This window comes from Dysidea avara, chromosome 14 (genome assembly GCF_963678975.1).
Source record: "Dysidea avara chromosome 14, odDysAvar1.4, whole genome shotgun sequence".
Taxonomy (NCBI): Eukaryota; Metazoa; Porifera; class Demospongiae; order Dictyoceratida; family Dysideidae; genus Dysidea; species Dysidea avara.
The window spans coordinates 14,470,829-14,493,224 of record NC_089285.1 but is presented as its reverse complement, the minus strand read 5'-3'; the positions used below and the strand labels follow the sequence as shown (position 1 = coordinate 14,493,224).

The 22,396-nt window shown below is 37.6% G+C and overlaps 1 protein-coding gene and 1 long non-coding RNA gene across 7 annotated transcripts in view; one reads left to right on the top strand and one right to left on the bottom strand.

The window, feature by feature from the left end:
• The first annotated feature begins 72 nt into the window (after positions 1-72).
• LOC136244608 (uncharacterized) lies at positions 73-5,388 on the top strand. 4 transcript variants are annotated; one of them, XR_010695466.1, is made up of 3 exons: positions 97-279; positions 1,634-2,221; positions 2,271-5,388. It is a non-coding gene; the product is annotated as an uncharacterized lncRNA (long non-coding RNA). The 4 variants fall into 4 exon arrangements; XR_010695465.1 differs by having other exon boundaries at positions 98-279; positions 2,274-5,388; XR_010695464.1 differs by having other exon boundaries at positions 124-279; positions 1,634-1,827; positions 1,880-5,388.
• A 4,427-nt stretch (positions 5,389-9,815) lies between these two features.
• LOC136244214 (cytochrome P450 4B1-like) overlaps positions 9,816-22,396 on the bottom strand; it is a 41,754-nt gene continuing 29,173 nt past the window's right edge. For 2 of the 3 annotated variants that reach the window (XM_066035765.1, XM_066035766.1), the window contains 2 exons: positions 21,266-21,556; positions 9,816-10,508 (listed from right to left, as the gene is read on the bottom strand). In XM_066035765.1, coding sequence (XP_065891837.1) covers positions 21,544-21,556 — 13 coding nt within the window. In that variant the 3' untranslated portion in view covers positions 9,816-10,508; positions 21,266-21,543. The remainder of the gene's footprint in view (positions 10,509-21,265; positions 21,557-22,396) is intronic. The other variant, XM_066035764.1, reaches the window with a different exon arrangement.

Genomic DNA, 22,396 nt, shown 5'->3' with positions numbered 1-22,396 from the left:
GACTGATGGAGTACCTAATGCTTGTTTGCAGACATGCCAACTCTCACGCATTAACTATGGTCTCACCTATGGTCTCACCATAGATACTAGACTTATAATAGGGATTGGCAACGCACTATAAAATTATTATTTTCGTAAATTAATGCGCGTTTCGCTGTTTCGCTGGTGAAGTAAAAGATGGTGGAGCCTTTGAGTGACAGGTACTCGAGCAGGCGTGCAGTGCACGTATTCTTCGTGCGTTAAAGCTGAAGCTATGGCTATATGAAGTACATTGGATGGGTAAGTTTCTTATTTGTGTGTTTTAGTGCGCTGTCATTTTGTTGTTTACTGTGGAGTTCAACGCTATTTACCGTTGTGTAGTTTTCTTGAAGTGACACAACGTTCCTAAACGGTGTTAACATTTCCCACCCTTTTATTTTGACCTTGGAAGTGTTAATGGAGCAAATTTTCTAACAATAGGGGCGTTGTTTGAGGGAGAATGCTTATTTACAGGGCATTCCAGAGCGATATTTGTACAAGTTTGTGTAGTTTTACTGAGCTTCGTGAACTACTTTCTGAAGAGTTTCCAAGGTTCAGTACAAATGTTAACTTTGGAGAATGTGACTCCATATCTAGTTTATGAATCCTTCCTGTTACTTTGTGTAGGCAGAGTTTAAAATGAGCAACAGAAAATTTCACATGTATAGTCTTGGCATCAGAACTTTGATGAAAGGAGAGAAATTACAAGAAATTCAAGGTTGGAAGACCACCTAAGAACCAGAGGGAAGAATATTACAGATAACGATCTAGTGTGTGCTCTTTAGCAATGGTCTCAAACTGGGTTTTTGGAATTACGTTGATGCTATTGCTGAAAGTTTTGCTTTAATGTGTGTGTGCCTGGCTGCTATACTATTACCAAAAGATTTGCTTTAGTGTGTGTGTGTGTGTGTGACTTTGTAGTACAAAAGTGTGTTTTTGTGTTTGCCTTTTGTGTGTGTGCTGCATTACCAACACATAGGTGTGGTAATGAGAAAACAATGGGTGAAATGTTTTTCGAACTTGTTTCAAATAAATTACCCTCTTCATGAATATAATTATACACATAATAATACGACTTGACTTAATATTGACTTAATATGACGTTTACCAACTACCTCAGTAAACAATCTGATGAAATTGCATATTGCACAAAGGTATCTAATCTCCTTTGGTATTAGTCTTACATGCCAGACATTTTGTTTGGGGACTGCAAGTAAATTACCTGGTCACTGTTCTCCATATTCCATGATCACAGCTGGAGTGTTGACAGGGCTAACTCTACACATTGTATAGTTCACATTATTATGGTTGAATGTGGATTACAGCCTTTTTTTTTGCTGAACTTTGAAAGTACTGTGGGCTTAGGTTCTTGACTTCCCCAATACAGTTGAATCTGGTTCACAATGTATATGTAAATTTATCTTTAGTGCAAAAAATATGATGACGTAATTTATTGTATTTTGGGAAAATTTGTGCAACAGAAACCAGGAGTCTTTCCTGCTGCCGACATAAAATATCTGGCAGGAGAAATTACTCTGGTGTAATGAATTATTTGTGGTGTGTTTATGTAGTAGTCTTAATTTGATTTTTGATTTATGATTTATTGTAATGCTAGGTAAGCTGTTAGCATCTGAGTGAGCAGTTGCAGAACCAACAGACCTGCTGGCAGACTAGATGGAGTCAGAAGTATAACACAAGACAAGCTGCAACAGGCCCATGCAAGAGTAGAGCAAGAATCAACCTCCTAGTTGGATTTGCAATGTTTACATCATGTAGTTTCATATGACATGTAAATAATAGCCTGGCAAGGTATTGTTATTTGTAACTTGAGTTGTATGGCACACGAATCAAAGTTGTATAGGGTGTATGAACTGTGCTATGTTTGATCCTGTGTGACAGTACTGCCTCATGGATATGGGATGTCTCTCATTGTTGAGATCAAGGATGATGCTTCACTGACTTCAAATTCAGTTTGTGGTCTGGTGTACATAATAGGTCTTACTCCTACTAGAGTTCAGGAGCTGTAAAAGGAGGGGCACACCCAGTCCGCTACAGTATCTCATTTGAACTTGAGTGGTCTAAACTGATGGAGTGTAATCATCAATGCTGACTTCAAAGGTTCAGATACACTCTAATAAAGCAGTCGATAACTCTAATAAAACAGTCAGTGCTTGAAGTGTGAATAATTTGTGGTTCTGTACAGGTAAGCCAGAGATATGTGAGGATGTCCTATAGTTAAATTCATGCTTTAGCAGATTAGCTACAACTTCTCGGCATACAGTTTTGTCCAGATACAATGTGGGTGAAGGAAAATTGTTCCGCCATTAGAAAGACGGCAAGAGAAAGTTATTAATCTCAGCTGCGTAACTCTCATCTCTTAGTCTAGTCTTCTCACTGTCGCAATGCGAGAGATAAAGACAAAGGCACCTTCGCTGCACTGCATAAAGACGTAAGGCAGTGCAGTGAAGGTGCCTTGCGTCTAGTGTTTTTATGTAACACATACATACTGTAACTTTTTGTTCACAACTAGTAATTGTAGCATATGTACACTTATTGATTGTAACATACACTTCACTATTGTTGATTTTACATCCTAGGCACACCAGCTGTGCTGTCTGCCTAGTAATTAATAATAAAGAATAAAGGCAGGTTTCACTTCCATACTGAAATTCCATCACGCATGCTAGCTAGAATCCTTAATGGAGCTACGTACCTTTAAAGACTAAATCTTCGTGGAAACACATGAAACATTCTCAGTAGCATAGCGACACTATGATAGCAGTTAGCTGGTAGTGACTTGAAAATTCCTAACAGTATTACGGGAAAGCGAAACGCGGATTATTTCCGTTTACGCCTCCGTTGCCAATCCCTATTATAAGTCTAGTATCTATGGTCTTACTGACTCTTTGGCTAGTAATCTCACGCTCTCACGCCTAACCCTCTGTTTCTCACTCTTTCAGCTTAGTTCTCACGCATTTCTCTCGCCTTATCTGCTTCATAATTAGCCCTGTGCTTATTTTTGTACTTTGAGCATGTAGCGATCTTTTTTTTTTTTTTTTTTTTTTTTTTGGTCTTCACTACCAAAAATTGCACTTGAGTCTGGTCCACATTGCTGGTAGTGTTTGAGGTCTCACTCCTAAAATTGTTCAAAGGTTGGCATCTCTGTTGTTTGTGGTATCTTGCGCTTTTATAATTAGCTAAGCGCCTGCGCGGAAGCATCACTACTTTTAAATGCCATCTGCATGTAGACATGTACCTGTAGCTGCACTATAGTCATTTGGCAGTAAGTCTATTATAGACTCCAACATTTTTTTTCTTGGAAAGCTAACTAAGGGGGAGAGTTGGTAAAAAAATACTGCAAAAGTGCCCTGCCCATCAATCTTCCATGTCATTTCCATCAAACTGTGAGCCTGTAAAGATACTCACACTACATCCCATAGCTAAATACAGTGACCAAAAATCACCAGATGTGCTTGGCTGGTGTTTCAAGGGTACATGCATGTTGAGTGGCAACTGTAAACTTGAAAAGCCACGCCTTCTGTTGTTTCATTGAATGCCAGCAATAATAAACTTGAAAGCTCTTTTTACTCAACGTTACTTGAGGTTGAGCTGTGTAGCTAATAAAGATATAACAATGTTAAGCCATGCCTATAGCTAGATGTGTTGTTTGTTCCTCCATGCAGTCAACCCGCATCATGCTGTTGCTGTATTGACTAGCTAACTATGTTGACATCAGCTATGGCCAGAAGCAGCTTGACTTACACCCACTACCATCCATTGGAGTAACAAAAGGATATCCCATCTGTCTCTGGTCTGTATGGAATGCCGTTGTGGACAAAAAACCAATTTTAAGTTCTATATATCAATGTTTAAGTATTATATATTATTGTGTGTCAGTGTGCACTCTGTCTGTCTGCACACTGCGCATGTCCATTTCACTACATGTATACTACTGCTTTAACTATAAATTGTCCTTTTTTACTTTGAAAGTGTTACATTAATAGTCCATTTCATTAGTGCAACTTTTTGTCCACTTTTCACTTCAACTCTCAATTGTCCATTTCACTAGTTCAACTTTTTGTTCATTTTTCACTTCAACTCTCAATTGTCCATTTCAATAGTCCAACTTTTTGTTCACTTTTCACTTCAACTCTCAATTGTCCATTTCACTAGTCCAACTTTTTGTTCATTTTTCACTTCAACTCTCAATTGTCCATTTCAATAGTCCAACTTTTTGTTCACTTTTCACTTCAACTCTCGATTGTCCATTTCAATAGTCCAACTTTTTGTTCACTTTTCACTTCAACTCTCAATTATTCATTTCACTAGTCCAACTTTTTGTTCACTTTTCTCTTCAACTCTCAACTGTCCATTTCAGTAGTCCAACTTTTTGTTCACTTTTCACTTCAGCTGTCAATTGTCCATTCACTAGTCCAACTTTTTGGCAATTTTTCACTTTCAAGAGTCCAATTTCTTGTTTAGTTTTTTTTTTTTTTCACTTTACCTGACAACATCTTGTCCATTTGACCAAAGGGTCTACAACTGGCTGATGTCACCTTCAGAATTTCAAGACCTCACAACAAGGATTTCAAGATTTCAGCATTATTTTATGGGTATTTCTAGAAGACTATGGAGAAATCAGTGAAGCTTTCAAGATGTTAGTAGCTATCAAGATTTCATCTATGACCCCACACATTTCACTATTCTAATTTCTCGGTTATTTTTGGTCTATGATGGCACGAATTATTGTGTGAATTGGATTTACAAATGAATTCTTAAATACCAAAACGAAGATGTACGTTTTGCAGAAACAAAGGGTTTACATTTGCTCAACAATGCTGGCAGAGCCTCCAGCCGAGGTGAATTATATATATATATATATAGCTAAACTGCAATGAAGTTCTATGATTTCAATTGAAACTCCTCCTTTTGACCAATTTAACTTCATTAGTGGCAGTCTAGCTAGAAGTACTATTGCTGTATCAACAATTATAATAGCAAAACCCCTGTATTCAGTAGCACTCCAGAGGCAAGCTGATTATTAAACTTGAATGGAACAGCCTTAAGCGTTGTAGAGACACTATTAGACTACAAATGATGTACAAAACAATCCACCAAATTGTAGATTTAAAATTACTTGATTGTTTATCATTGGAGTCACCAGAGGTCATGATTACAAACTCACAGTGCCATTTACAAGGATGGATTCATACAAGTTTAGTTACTTTCCAGCTACTAGAACATTATATGGAACAAACTACTCAATAAAACTGCAATTGACATGTTTGCCAATTTAATTATGCAATGATGTTTGTAGCCCATATTGCATTTATACTCGCTTGCGAGGTTCTGCAATTATCATAATATTAAATTGAGATACTCTAATAGAGCAATCACCCTTATAGAGCAGTCAGCTAGAAATAAATAACTCTATTAAAGCATTCAGCTAGGTTTAAAGTCACCCTGTAGAGAGTTCAGCTACACTATAATATATCTCCTGTAGATACATAACAAGTCAGAGTTCAAGATTAAAAGTCACTCTGTAGAGAATCCAGCTAGGTTAAAAGTCATCCTATAGAGAGTTAAGCTTAAAGTCACCCTGTAGACAATTCAGGTAGGTTAATGATCATCCTTTAAAAGCCATCCTGTATATATATAGAGCTCAGCTAGGTTAAAAGCCATCCTGTATATATAGAGTTCAGCTAGGTTAAAAGTCATCCTGTAAACAATTCAGCTAGGTTACTAACCATCCTATAGAGAGTTCAGCTACGTAGGTTAAAAGTCACCCTATAGAGAGTTCAGCTAGGTTAAACGTCACCCTGTAAACATTTCAGCTAGGTTAAATATCACCCTGTAGACAAATTAGTTAGGCTAAATGTCATCCTTCAGAGAGAGTTCAGTTAGGTAAAAGTCACCTTGTAGAGAGTTTAAATGTCATCCTTTAGAGGGTTCAGCTATAAATTAAAAGTCATCCAGTAGAGAGTTCAGCTAGTGTCATTCTGTAGAGAAGTTGAAGTTAACAGTCACCCTGTATATAGAGGGTTGTCATTCTGTAGATACTTCAGCAAAGTAAAAAGACTAGGTTAAAAATCATCCTTCAGGGATTTTAAAAGTCATCCAGTAGTGGGTTCATCTAGGTTAATAATCATCCTGTAGAGAGTTCAGCTACGTAGGTAAAAAGTCATTCTGTAGAGAGCTCAGATAAGGTAACAGTCACCCTGTAGAGGGTTCAACTAGTCATTCTGTAGATACTTCAGCAAGGTTTAAAGTCACCCTGTAAACAATTCAGTTAGGTTAAAATCATCATTAGGGAGTTCAGCTGTTTTAAAAGTCATCCAGTAGAAAGTTCAACTAGGTTAAAAATCATCCTGTAGAGAGTTCAGCTAGGTTGAAAGTCATTCTCTAGAGATTCAGCTACGTTAAAAGTCATGCAGTGGAGACTTCAGCTACATACATTAAAAGTCATCCTATAGAGAGTTTAGCTAGGTTGAAAGCCATCCTGTAAAGAGCTCAGCTAGGTTTAAATTAAAATCACCCTGTAGACAATTCATGATCAGCTAGGTTAATCATCCTTTAGAGAGAATTCAGCTAGGTATACAGTATACATATTGCATTGCCTTGAATAGTGGCAGGTTTATAAGTGTCTGGTGTACACTTATATTTTTTTGCAACAACTTTAGATCCAGGCCACTGGGTGTAAGTTGCTTCAGAAATTGTACTCTTTTTACCCTTGTAATTATTATTTGTAGATTATAATTGTATAGGTAAGCAATTATTGCTACCACAGGTCTGTAATTTAATTGCTTAGAAGGTGTCTATGCCAATTTGCTTGTTGATCTGTATGCAGTCCTGTAAAGCATGGTTACCTACCTCCCTCCACCATCCGACTTTGGAACACCCTCAAAGATCAAATTATTACATCACCAGACTTGGACAAATTCAAAGCATTTTTAGAAAATTACTTATTTAACTAATCACTTGCATGTTTACATGTACCATATACTCAATTCTGAGTCCTGTACATTACAAATAATAAATAAATAAATATTGTAGTATTTTTGTTACCATGGTTACCTGGAACATAGCTAGTATTATTCTTGCATTGTGCAATGTGTGGGGTTTGGCATATAACATTTTTGCATTACTGATGATACTGCTTGCATTGCCATCTGTCTGGCATACAATTTTCCCATTAAGTACATAAAGCAAAGATTGGCATAAAAATATTCCCTTTAGAGTAAAAGGGTAGCATAGTGTAAAATCTTTTCTTTAGATCAAAATACAATGTACCCTTTAAAATTAATACTCTATTGTGTGCAGTCAAAGAAGTTGTAGCAACTCATGATGAGCATTTGCACCTTACTATTCAGGGGCGGGGGCTGAAGCTCCTCCCTTCACTTTTAGGCTTTACTTGATCAATATGCTGAGGATTATAATGAAATTTTGTCTTAGCATAATTATATGATCACTAATAATACAAATACTCATAAAACCACCTTATAAACATCTTTCCAAGATATTATCAGTGGATTTATGCTAAAGTTTATGCAACAAGGACCCGGATTAACATTGGAGGTGTACAAGATCGAGACACTTAAATAGAGCAGTCACCAAACTACTCTAATAGAACATTCACTGGAAGCATATATTTGGTTCTGTTATGGAATTTTTACAAATTTGCCTGCACCTATGCATGCAGTGAAGTGCATCGGTCTGTTTAAAAGGCTTGATTCATCTACTTGTGTAGTTAATATGTATGGCAAGACTTAATTCGGATACACAATTTCCATTGAAAATGCTCTCAAATTCAATCTTGTATCATTCAAATTTCACTTTCAACATTATTATTCTAACATGCGCCTATTGTTGTGCAATTGTGAGAGGGTGCATCATGTGCTTGGTTGTCTGTACCTACCCAAACTTTACAAAATGCTTCAGAGAGCCATACCTATAATCTAAAGGCAGTATATAAAATATCTACTGCCAGAAAAATGTGGAAATGTCTCCAAATTGCAGTATTTTAGCATCTATTTTTCAGAAATTTCCTGGGGGTGCATGCTGGAACTTGGGGGCATGGCCCCCCCATCCCCAGGAAATTTCTGAAAAATAGATGCTAAAATACTGCAATTTGGAGACAATTCCACATTTTTCTGGCAGTAGATATTTTATATACTGCCTTTAGATTATAGGTATGGCTCTCTGAAACATTTTGTAAAGTTTGGGTAGGTACAGACAACCAAGCACATGATGCATCCTCTCACAATTTCACAACAATAGATACATGTTAGAATAATAATGTTGAAAGTGTAATTTGAATGATAAAAGATTGAATTTGAGAGCATTTTCAATGGAAATTGTGTACCTGAATTAAGTCTTGCCATACATATTAACTACACAAGTAGATGAATCAAGCCATTTAAACAGACCAATGCATTTCACTGCATGCATAGGTGCAGGAAATCTGTAAAAATTCCATAACAGATCTAGAACCAACTATGTGCTTCCAGTGAATGTTCTATTAGAGTAGTTTGGTGACTGCTCTATTTAAGTGTCTCGATCTTGTACACCTCCGATGTTAATCCGGGTCCTTGTTACATAAACTTTAGCATAAATCCACTGATAATATCTTGGAAAGATGCTTATAAGGTGGGTTTATGAGTATTTGTGTTATTAGTGATCATATAATTATGCTAAGACAAAATTTCATTATAATCCTCAGCATATTGATCAAGTAAAGCCTAAAAGTGAAGGGGGGGCCTTGCCCCCCCCCCCCCCCCCCCCCAAATCCACCCTGAATAGTAACGTGTTTATCATAATACAAATGCTCATCATGAGTTGCTACAACTTCTTTTGACTGCGCACACAATAGAGTATTGGGTACATTATATTTTGATCTAAAGGAAAGATTTTACACTATGCTATCCTTTTACTCTAAAGGAAATATTTTTATGCCAATCTTTGCTTTATGTACTCAATGGGAAAATTGTATGCCAGACAGATGGCAATGCAAGCAGTATCATCAGTATTGCAAAATTGTTATATGCCAAACCCCACACATTGCACAACACAAGAATAATACCAGCTAAGTTCCCAGTAACCATGGTAACAAAAATACTATAATATTTATTTATTCATTATTCTTGTTCTTAGGTCAAAATATTTCAAGGGTAAAATTTTCGCTGATAACACCCAAAATCGCAAAATCAGCTAAAATTGTTGTGGTGGACTGGTGATTCCGCACCCCAATGAGTAATTTTGCATGATGGTTGTATGGCTTCTCATATGGAGGTATGTGTGCGTAGCTTTGGCTACGTATACCTGGCCCAAAAAGTGGGGGGGGGGGGGGGGGGGCAAAACATGCTTTTGAAAATAGTGTGTGGATCCGGCCCCCCTGCCCCTGCTGGTTCCTACGCCCTTGCTTGAAAGTGAAAAATGACCAAAAAGGTGGACTAGTGAATGGACCATTGACAGCTGAAGCGAAAAATGAACAAAAAGTTGGACTAGTGAAATGAACAATTGAGAGTTGAAGTGAAAAGTTGGACTATTGAAATGGACAGTTGAGAGTTGAATTAAAAGTGAACAAAAAGTTGGACTAGTGAAATGGACAATTGAGAGTTGAAGTGAAAAGTGAACAAAAAGTTGGACTATTGAAATGGACAGTTGAGAGTTGAATTGAAAAGTGAACAAAAAGTTGGACTATTGAAATGGGCAATTGAAAGTTGAAATGAAATGTGAACAAAAAGTTTCCCTAATGAAATGGACTATTAGTGTAACACTTTTGAAGTAAAAATGGACATTCATGATAGACAATTTATAGTTAAAGCAGTAGTATACATGTAGTGAAATGGACATGCACAGTGTGCACACTGACACATAATATACTTAAACATTGTTATATAGAACTTAAAATTGGATTTTTGTCCACAATGGCATTCCATACACATAGCATTAACCCTTAACAATGATATATACAGTACTGAAAAATGGATTTTTGTCCACAACGGCATTCCATACAGATCAGCTTCACTATAAACTCCAAATTCCTTTCTGGTCTTGCATGGTGTCAAATATTTTAGCAACAATGAAAGTGCCATGTGGATACTAATTCCCTGTGATAATACCCCAGATCTTCCATTTGTTAGGATCTTCACATTCTGGATCTCATACGTTCAGCATTAGTCCAGGGATCAGGATCAGCAACCAGTGTACACTCCATCATCTTTCCTAATGGTCAACTTAATACTTCAGACTTGGAGTCCCATATACTTGGAGTCCCATATACCTTTTCTTGTTATCTTGGCAAGATTTATCGTCAGATGATGCAACACTCAGCTTTTTTACAAAGAATGACAACTGCTATTTCCTCCAGCAAAATAGATCTCCATGCAGACACAGCATATTCAGAAATTGGGTCTCAATCAGTTCTCAGCTCAAGACTCTCAGGATCAGCTCTATCTCCTTTGTATAGCTTTTACTGAACTGGCCGAAACCTGTGAGAAAGACACGTTTATTATTATTATTATTATTATTATTATTATTAGTAGTAGTAGTAGTAGTAGTAGTAGTACACTACATGCCATTAAGTAAAAATGTTTCACAATTATATACAAATTTTGTGATTTCAGCCTACGGAGGAACATCTAATATTATAATACTTCAGCATGAAAATAAATAATGCGCAACAATTTAACTGTGGGTTGTAATTAGGGGTTAGTATTAGTGAATGGTAAAATGAGTGGTTTATAGCTCTCAACTGTGATGGTTATGGTATGCAAAGCTCATTTGGATATATAACTTGCATTTATGACAGCATCACTGCATTAGTGACTGCCAGCAGTCACTTTCATAATTTTCTTAATTTCATATAATTTTTGTATGAACAAAGATTATTTTTACATGACTGTTCTTTTAGGGTATTTTGTAGCATTGCACCGGTGGCTGCCACAGTAAAATTTAGCCATTGATGCTTATTGTGTTTTACTAGTCACTCAGTGCTCATACAAAGATCTTCTTTTTTTTAAATAACAGGTGATTTTTTCAAATTACGGGAGTAAAAACTTTCAGTCTAGGCTGTTTCTACCTTTGGCTGATTTTCACAGATCACACATTAACAATATAGATGGTCTGAGGAAGTGCCTGATCCACCTTAGCATGCCTATATAAAACACAGCCAAATAAATTAACTATCAAATTGGGTTGTACAAGACCACCTCAAAGCATCAATTTTCTAGTACAAATTAGCCTGAAGTATCCACAATTACACAAGCAAGCTTGACACATAATCCTACACTTGAAATGAAAGTCTTCAGTAAAAGTAAATTTGGCAGTCACCCTAATAGAACATTCAGCTACGTAATAAGTCACTCTATTAGAATGTTCAGCTACAATCAAGTTACCATGTAGAGAGTTCAGCCAACAACAAGTTACCCAATAGAGAGTTCAACTAAAATCAAGTCACCCTTCAACTAGTACCAAAAACAATCACCCTGTAGAGAGTGTAGTTACAAACAATTCACACTGTAGACTCGGAGTTCAACTACAAACAAGTCACCCTGAAGACAGTTCAGCTGCAAACAAATCACCCTGTAGAGAGTTCAGCTATGTTTCAAGTCACCTTGTAAAGAACTCAGTAGAAACAAACAGGCCTGTAGAGAGATCAGCTAGAAACAAATCACCCTGTAGAGAGATCAGCCAGAAACAAATCACCCTGTAGAGAGATCGACTTGATCAAGTCACCCAGTAGGGAGTTCAACTACATTTCGAGTCACCCTGTAGAGTGTTTTGCTAGAAACAAGTCACCCTGTAGAGAGTTCAGCTAGAATCAAGTCACCCTGTAGAGAGTTCAGCTAGAAACATGTCACCCTGTAGAAAGATCTGCAGCCAGAAACAATTCACCCTGTAGAGATCGGGTCACCCTATAGAGAATTCAGCTACATTTCGTAGAGTGTTTCAGCTAGAGATAAGCAACCCTGTGGAGAGTTCAGCTACAAACAAACTCTCTCAATAGAGAGATCTGCTAGAAGCAAGTTATCCTGCAAAGAGTTCAACTACATTTGAAGTAAGCCTGTAGAGAGATCAGCTAGAAACAAGTAACCTTGTAAAGAGATAAGCTATATTTCAAATCACCCTGTAGAGAGATCAGCTCGAAACAAATCACCCTGTAGAGAGATCTGGTAGAAACAAGTCACCCTGTAGAGAGTTTAGCCAGTAAGAAGTCACCCTGTAGAAGAATCAGCTAGAAAAAATCACCCTGTAGGAAGATCAGCAAGAAACAAGTCACCCTGTAGCAAGATTAGCTACATATCAATCACCCCGTAGAAAGATCAGCTTAAAACAAATCACCCTGTAGAAGGATCAGTTAGAAACAAGCCACCCTGCAGAGAGATCAGCTAGAAACATATCACCCTGTAGAAACATCAGCTTGAATCACCCCATAGAAGGATTAGTTAGAAACAAGTCACCCTGTAGAGAGTTCAGCTAGAAATAAGTCACCCTGTAGAAAGATCAGTTAAAAACAATTCGCCCTGTAGAGGATCAGCTAGAAGCAAATCACGCTGTAGAGAGATCAGCTAGAAAAAATCACTCTGTAGAGAGATCAGCTGGAAACAAGGCACCCTGTAGAGTGAGTCACCCTGTAGAGAGCACAAATATTTTTTTCAAGTCACCCTGCGGAGAGTCAAATCTCTCAATAGAAAGATCAGATCACCCTGTACAGTATTCAGTTAGAAGTAAATCCACCTGTAGAGAGATCAGTTAGGCAAGTTACCCTGCAAAGAGTTCAACTATTTTTCAAGTCACCCTGTAGAGAGCTCAGTAGAAACAAGCAGCCCTGTAAAGAGCTCAGCCACCCTATAGAGAGTTTAGCTAGAAACAAGTCACCCTGTAGAGAGATCAGCTAGAATCAAATCACCCTATAGAGAATTCAGCTAGAAACAAGCCACCCTGTAGAAAGATCAGCAAGAAACAAATCACCAGATCAGCTAGAAACAAGTCACCCTGTAGATAGTTCAGCTGGAAACAAGTCACCCGCAGAGAGATCAGCTAGAAACAAGAGAGAGTTCAGTTACATTTCATAGAGTTTTTCAGCTAGAAATAAGCCACCCTGTGGTGAGTTCAACTACAAACCATTCACCATGTAGTCAAAGAGTACAGTTACATTATGAGGGGCTCCCTGTAGAACTTTCAGCTACATACACATTTCCCTGTAGAGTATTCAGCTGCAAACAGTTCACCCTGTGTGACTTATATTTTATGATCAATCAACACAATTGTAAATTATTGCATATAGCTAAGCAAATCATTAAAATCTTCTCTCTCATAATAATCTTCTCCCTGTAGTAAAGAAAAAAGACAAGTTAAAAGAAATACCTAAAGCTGGCCATAGGCTGGCTTTAGGTATGAAATTACAAAAAGAAGTGATATCTAATCAAAAACAGCCAAGCTGTAAAAAAAGTGTGCGGCCTCCAAAAAAGCCAGGGTGAAAAAGATGTGAATCAAAGGTGGCAGCCAAGAAATGGCTGTGATAGTAGGTTAACGGCAAAAATTTTAATAATGACTATACAGGTGAATTTGGTGCCGAATCCTAGGGGGGCAACACAAATTCACCCGAATTGTCGTTCTTAAAATTTTTGCCATTAACCTACCATCACAGCCATTTCTTGGCCGCCACCTTTGATTTCACATCTTTTTTCACCCTGGCTTTTTTGGAGGCCGCACCATTTTTTTTATAGCTTAGCTGTTTTTGATTAGATAAGTATATGTCCCCTCGGTCTCAGGTTAGGGCTAGTTGTAAAAAAAATAGTTTTTAGCCCTCTACACATGTAGTATTTCATGTATTTAACTTTTAAATTTTGAAAAATGGACTTTTTATTAGGCTTAGTAAATAGAGTATTGATTGCCGATCTCAGAAATATAATAGTTTGTTGGCTTGCATGAAATCAAATACTTTGGCATATGCAGTGCTTTAAAAGTTCACATACATTTTAAAGGAAAAAAATGGCACAATTGAATTGGACAAGCCATCATGGCAACCTGAAATTGTAGTTGCTCTTAGCTGCAGATTTGTTCATGTAGCTACTGAGAATAACCATAAGGTTTGTTGAATTTCAGTGACCTTTGTATGCTTGGTGGTGAGCAAATATCTTTCACCCAATGCACACAATGGTGTATACCCATAGACAAGTGGCTGTCTCAACTATAGATTGAAAGTTAATTAGCAAGGTAAAGGATAAAGGTGTCACAATGATGCAACAGATGAACTTAAAAGTGCATGCATATAGTTTAAGGTCTCAAAATATTCTCCATACCCTACAAGTCTTACAAAATGACTCAAAAACTAATGCTATATAAAACTAAGATTACAACAATGTTGCAGCATATTTAAAAATGGTACAAACCCGGCCCCATATCAAGTTTCAGCTTCATAGGAGGAGCCCATTGTAAATGATTGGACAATAACTAGTTAAACATGTGTCCATGCAGGATTCGGGTAAGTAGAATTCTAGGAAAATGGGAATGGAAACGGAAAGCGGGAACGGAAACGACCGACGGAAAATGCCTTATCATGTCAGTAGATTTTACAGTATGATGTTTCTTTGTAACATTGTCGGACCCTTTCGCACCATATCAAAAAATATGGCTCAGAAACGAAACTAAAATATTTCCGCATACTAAACGTACAATTACGGCGATTTTCCATTTTTTTTTTTTTTGTTTCTGTGTTGCAAAACTCCTCTCTGTTTCTGTGTTGCAAAACTCCTCTCAAACTGACCTTCAAGCCATTTTAGATGATTCACTTTTTAAACAGCTTGTAAGCAGTTCCACCATTCGGGATCAAGCACACCTGCGTGCTTTATCACATTGTTCTGGCACCAGCAGTGGTTGGCTTAAAGCACTTCCACAGCCTGCTTTGGGTCTAGCTATTCCTCCTCATGATTTTACTATAGCTTTACATTTGTGGCTTGGCATTCCTTTGTTCCCTTCTTTACCACTCTGTACTTGTCTATCTGTCATTGACCAGTTTGGTGATCATCTGCTGGGGTGCTCTCATGGTCCCTTGAGGATCCAGCGTCATAATGCTTTAGTGTCTGTTGTACACCATGCCTTGCTCCAAGATCACCCTGGTGTTCTTAGGGAGCAAGGCATTCCATCTGACCAATCTCGTCCTGGCGACATATACCACCCTGACTTTCATCTTGGTCGTCCTGTCTATTTTGATCTCTCCGTCAGGAGTACCACTCAGTCTGCTGTCATATCTTCTGCTTCTTCTCAGGCTGTGGTGGCCGCTGCTGTTGGTGAGATAGCTAAGGACAACCAATACCAGGACATTGTAAATGATAATGGAGGAGATTTTATCCCTCTTGTATGTGAGACCTTTGGTGTTTGGTCACCATATGCCCTATCAATTTTAGGATCCATAGCTGACAGAACAACTGTTAGAAACGGTTTACCACGAAAGTTTGCTAGGCGCCAACTTCTCCAGCAACTGTCTGTGACTTTGTGGAGGTACAATGCAAAAATGATACTCCTCCAGTATTCGCTTACTGCTGAGGACGAATTTCCTGACTTTGACATTGGTTAAGTTAAGTACGTATAGGTAGTAATAAGTATACAGTTAGGTAATAAGTAGTAGTATGTTGTAGTTTTCAGTATGTATCTGTATAGCTTCATCGGAAAAAAAATTTTATTGTAGGGAGACAGAGGCGTTCAAGTATCCGATTGATTTATCAGCAGTTGGTGGATGTAGAAGTTAAAGAATTTGTAGTAATAAAGGACTAATCCTTCTGCTTCGCCAGAAATGCTGTCGCCTAGGCTGTCACTATACCGCTAGAGGATATTGGAAACGGACGATGAAACTGAGTTACCCTGTGAAAGTTCAATACATTCAGTGATGCAGTGATGGTAACAGTGAGAATGGAGCGGCAAGTAATGGTCGCCATCTTTGGATATATCAGTCCCAGCTGCCAATCATCAGTCGTCAAGGATCACGGCAGCAGTACTTGAAGTACTGTACTAGTGCCAAGGTTGATAAAATTTTGTTACTCTTGAAGTTCAGAGGCGGTGCAAAGCAGCGAATTTATAGTTTGCCTTCACTGACAATATTTGTCTTCACTGACAATGTTAGGAGAACAGTGGTATGTATTTCAGAGGATTGAACATGGTGGAGAACAGTGGTATGTATTGTATTGCAGAGGATTGAACATGGCGGAGAACAGTGGTATGTATTTCAGAGGATTGAACATGGCTTGAGACTCTTATTATATATTATATTGAACCAGGCACTGTTAAGAAACCAACTGCTGACTACCAGATTCTCAGTCAAGGTGAACTGTTTTGGTGCCGCCCAACCACTGGTATTTAAGTTTATTCAGACTGATGGCACTTCGTCACAGTGGAATAGTACATGTCTTGCATTTGTGTTGCAGCTACGCAAATAATCAATGAAATAAATGTACGCACAGAATGTACGTATTCTGTAATGTTGTGATGTGTTTCTTGCACTTTGCAGAGGTGTGTGTGTGTGTGTGTGTGTGTGTGTGTGTGTGTGTGTGTGTGTGTGTGTGTGTGTGTGTGTGTGTGTGTGTGTGTGTGTGTGTGTGTGTGTGTGTGTGTGTGTGTGTTCTCTTCTCTTCTGGTGGTCACTCAAGAGTCTTGGGCAGTATGACAGTGTGTGTATTGTTTTGGTTTCTATTATTTTTGTTATTTGTGTTGAAAGTGTTGTGTATCTGGTGATTGTTCTCCTTTTCCTTCAGTTTTAAATTAGTTGCATACTAGCACACAGAACAATATCACTTTGCCTTACGTCTATGTTTTTATTTGGTGTGCTGTTTCCCTTCCATCACAGTTTGTTGGTGACATTGTCAGTAGCTAAGACCTTGCTTATCACTCTGAGCAAATGTGTGTTTGGGTGGGTGTGTAAGTGTGGTAACTGATTTTTATACCTCAAGTGTGTTTTTTTATTAGTTGTACCATTTTATGCCAGCTGTGTAATGTCATTAGTGAATATACCACAAACCACAAATTTGTACATGAATTCAGTCAAGATTAAGTTGTAGGAATTCCAACTTATTAAACGTGGTTACTTACCCAGTGAACGAACTTCATTTGTAGCGCTTGTTGTAACCATTGAACTGACTTGAGACTAGCGAAGAAAGGTAAATCACCATTAGCAAGAGTTCATAATATATATATATATATATATATTATGAACTCTTGCCATTAGTTACGCACTCTTATCGAAATGCAATTTTGGCGGTGTATTCGCCCACTTTTTCCAGCCGGTTTATAGTGTCAGTACAACGAAACATTACTGTAGAATGTATTACTGGCCGATATTTATGTTATTCGTCCCTCAGTAGTGCTACAAACAAACCTTTTCCTCTACGGGTGAATCCCACAATACATTGCGTATTGGGCGCTTCTGCTGAAACCAGCACTTCTGCTGAAACCGGCACTTCATTGCCAAAAGGCGGATATTGGAAAGCCAGTCAGGCTACAGCATTGTCGATAAAATGGTTTGCTATATGATGTACTTTTAGTTTCTGGGCGATATAAGGCAATTTACTTTAAGATGGGGATGTATTTTAACAAAATGCAATTATTTTTTATGGCCTTCCCAATAGGAGCAATACATTTTCCGTGATTTTTAATTTTTTTGTCGGCGTGGTCTTTGAATGACATTGTATTAAGAATATATTCAGACTTTTTGACATGCTGTTCCGCTAAAGCGATTGAAACTCTCTAATAGAGTAGTCACCGTGCATTAAAATACTCTAATAGATCAACAGTCAAGAATGTTTTGTAAACTATGCGTGGACCTTTAAACCATGGAGCAACTGTAGCTGGCAAAGATTAGGTGTGTAGACTAGCTAGGTCATCAACACTGACTGTTAACTGTTCCTTTAAAACTATAAACATTTAAAAGGATTCAATAGACTAGACATTGGGTGACCTGCAGTTTGAATCCTGGGGTTGGAGGGATTTTTTTCCTTACTTTGGCCCCTTTTCTGTTACACCATTCCAGCTACTGTATAAGTCATTAAGTCTAAGTCCTTGAAATTAGGTTAGGTAATCCTAAAGCTGCAGCGCACGTTGTTGTAGACCTTCAGTGCTGGTCACTGTAAAGTGTTAATAATACACAGCTTCTAATAGTTCTTGTGCGACAATAAAAACAAGCGAAATCACGTGCATAGAATTTCGACCAATCAAATCGATTTATTTTTGAACTTCAAACTATAATTACCACAAGTGACTTCCGCTTTAAATTTGTCGACGCGCAAGAACTATTAGAACCTGTGTAATAATAACAATAATACCACTGAAACATGCATGAAGAAGTTTGTGAAGTATTCTAATTATATAGACAGTGTCTATATAGGCTATGCACTTACATGCAGCTTCCCGATAAGGAATTATGGATGATAAAGTATGCTGTTAGCTTGCTTGCCAGGTTGCAGCAGCTCCAAGACGAGTCTTTGTGCATGGCTGGTCTCATATGGCACACACTAGCTATATCATCAACACTATTAAAAAAACTGAAATAAGCATACTCCTTGAAACCATACAAAAGATTCAACAATTAAGAATGAAGAGGTTTACAAAGTACTCTAATTAATTGACAGTGTTTACATAAAGATATGAGAAGGTGTATGGCTGCAACCTTGTCAAGATAAAAGTTAGTTATGAGGTAGCTACAGTATGTGTCAGGCTGAGGTGACTCCAATGAAGAGGCTGAGGGTTGCCAGCTATAGTACATTGATTCACAAGCTTTCAATACTAAAAGGCCCCTGGTGAGATACATAGTTTGCAAAACATTCTGTGACTGCTCTATTAGAGCATTTTTATGGACGGTGACTGCTCTATTAGAGAGTTTTGATCGTTTTAGCGGAACAGTACGGAGGGTCCAACAGTGTTGCATCATGCTGTAAAGTCTAACCTATATATTGACATGATAACCTTCATCAGGCATTTTCCGTTGGCCGTTCCCGTTCCCACTTTCCGTTTCCATCCCGTTTTCCTAGAATTCTACTTACCCCCAGGATTCTTTTATTGGATACTCAACTGGATGATGTCTAACTGAAACCACAACTCCACCTTATGTACTGTTGCATCATTGTGACACCTCCAATTTAGTCAATTGTTTACCTTTAACTTCCAATCTTATTACTCACTTGAGACTGCCTACATATATAATTAAGTGAAACACAAACCATATACAAAGATCACCGACAAACTCTAAACTGGCTACTGCACAAACTTGCAGCTAGTAGCAACTGCAATTTCAAGACAGTCCATGCAGGTTACTAGATGGCTTCCTAATCCAATTGTGCCACTTTCCCTTTACAATGTATAGGGTCAACTGGTTCTGTTTCAAAGCACTATTAAGAGTTCATAGTATTAAAACCTCTTTATGCTATGAACTCTCGGCACTGTGCATGCCATAGCATCTGATTCCAACCCAAAGATCGGAAATTACTATGCCATCTATTGAACACTAAAAAGTACTTTTTCTAAAATTTAAAACATTGGTTGAAATGCCCATATATAATTACTTGTAAATCTAGATATAATTGCAAGTACTCTATAGCTATGATGCTACAAGAGCATCCAAGTACAAGTCCGTAACTACAAAAGCTATTAATTTCCTCATGATCAGGGGTGTATCTGGAGAGGAGTGCACAGGGAGAAAGTGCATAATTAACTGTACAGTAAACATCAGAGCCATCCACAATACATCTTATAACTATACATACAAAACATTTAACCAAAGCAACTCAGTGATGAATCCAAAGGGGGTATACTCAGGGTACATGAACCTCTTCGTATACCAACTAAATAAGTAACAACTAATGTACGCAATCACACAATATATATGACATAAACTATATCATTAGGCTATCACCATCCCAGTGCACCAACTATATATAGACTCCTTCTTTCTAAACACTGGATCTGCAACTGACTTGTACCCAAATACTCTGTGTGAACAGGAGAAAAAGGGAATACAAGGCTATCCTTCCTCTCCCCCCCCCCCTCTCTCTCTCTCTCTCTCACACACACACACACGCACACACAGAGTCATACACACGCACGCACGCACGCACACTGACACATTGTGTTTTATTTTGCATTTATAATACAATGCTATAGTATGTACGCATTGAGCTGGATCCTCAAAAACATTTAATAACTCACGGATGCAAATTACACACTATCTTGAAATTTGGCTTATTTGTAGCACTGCTTAACCCACTAAAAATATTTCAAAATCTTTTCGTTCAAATGTCTGACACAATAGTTACAAAATCTTCACCATACATTTCCTATGAGGAAGCCATAAAATGCAATGTCCATTACAGCCCTTTTCCAAACTTGTAATACAGCCAAATCACATGTGTCTGTTGTTGACACCTTTGCTGTCACCACTAGCTGTCACCACTAACCATCTGGTTGGCTGAAATGTTAACTCTGTTGAGAAAAATCCACCTTTAATTTTTAGCTGTTTTTCAAGATCCACCTCAACTTGTACATACTATAGTCTCATGTGGCCAAACTGCTTTTTTTGGCCTTTTTTAGTGATGGTAGCTGACCATCACTCAAAAAGGTAGTCTGGCCATGCGTGACTAGTGTAATGTTGCAATTGTGATGGCACAACAATATGCATAGAACTCACTAAAGGTAACAAGTACCTCAGTGCAGACCCTACAGCTATGATATATTTTAGCTACTTATAACATTAAAATTAATACAGTGAAGTCAACTAGTACATAATATCGCTCATTCTCTGGGCATCAGTCAGTAGGACTCTAGTCTCATATCCAGATCGCTTTTGTAATTGGTAAGGGAAATACAGAGGTTCTACTGTGGATTTCCAAATCTTTGCAACACCTGTAAAGTACAAAATGAAAAACATGATCCTCTACGTCACTTCCTGCGTGCCTGGTGAATGGTACAACCGGTGTGATTCAACCGAGTTAGCTTTTAACCTCGTGTGTCAGTGTTTCATTCAGCCATACATGTCTCATCAGATAATTACAGGTATTTGAAATTGCACATGATGAAAGCGCATGTGAACTTTGGTGTTGAAGAGATTTGGAAATCCTCAGTACAAACAATAAAAGCAATCCGGGCACGAGACTAGCAATGGACATGAATTCTATTCTAGTCTCATTCGTACATACCTACAGACTTCTATTGATAAATGGGATGTATGCCTACAGGCAGTATAACCTAAGTGGGCATGGCTCACCTATTAATATACTTCCACATGATAATGACCTCAATGTGACTTCAATGGATACACTGGTTTTTCCATCCCACACTTTACCTGTACCACTTATCTTTGCTGAGTTGTTATCCATTGATATAATGACTGCTTTCATTATGAAAAATGACATCTGCCACTTCCCTGCTGCAAAGATATCTCCAGAAAGCACTTTCAGTTCTTTTACATGGTCTGATATTGGTTCCTAATCAATTCTCAACTCGAGATTCTCAGAATCTGTTCCATCTCCTTTGTAGCTGCCACTAAACTGGAAACCTGTATGAAAAAATAAATAGTAGAGAGGTGTTATCATAAATTAAACAACATGCCTATTTTATTACTATACCCACAAAGTGATGGATGTGGTCACTTGATTAGCATATGTAGTCTGCTCACTTGTTATTTTAACCAAATAATTAAATGTGACAAAAACATATTTTAACTATAATCATTATTAATGATTAAAATATTTTGCCTGCAATTGTAGTTAATGTTAATGTTAAATCCTTTACATACTTGATTCTAGAATTACTTTCATATAAATTGTTAATATTTTACTGTTATGTGCTGATCCAGTATACAGGCTATATGCCTTTAGCTGCCTGTACTTTAATCATAATTGCAAGACATAGATATCTCATTGCCTACCAACACAATCAAGCACCAAATAACTGATTATTTATGATTATGAATATGATGTGATTTGGATTGAGGCTAAAAACCCTGTACACCCATTCAATTACATATATACATATATAAATTAGATACAATAAACAAAAATTAACTCTAAGCATAAATCTAAAGTCATAAAAGTGATTATCTATAGCTGATTTAAAATTATTTAATGAAGAATTTTCCACAGTATCACTCGTAAGATTGATTCAGTCATTAATTACTCCAGCTAGTACCAAAATAGTTGACCCGACATGAATGGTGGGCAGGGGGCTTAAGTAATTTATATGCGTGACCTCTAGTTTGTGTGTTGTGGGAAAGAGTGAAAAAGTTGGAGTGATCTAGATCAAAGTAACCATATAACAGCTTGTTAAGTCACCACGTCTGTAGCTACCTATACAAAAGAGATGGTAAATTCAATGATGTCAGTCGATCTATGTAAGA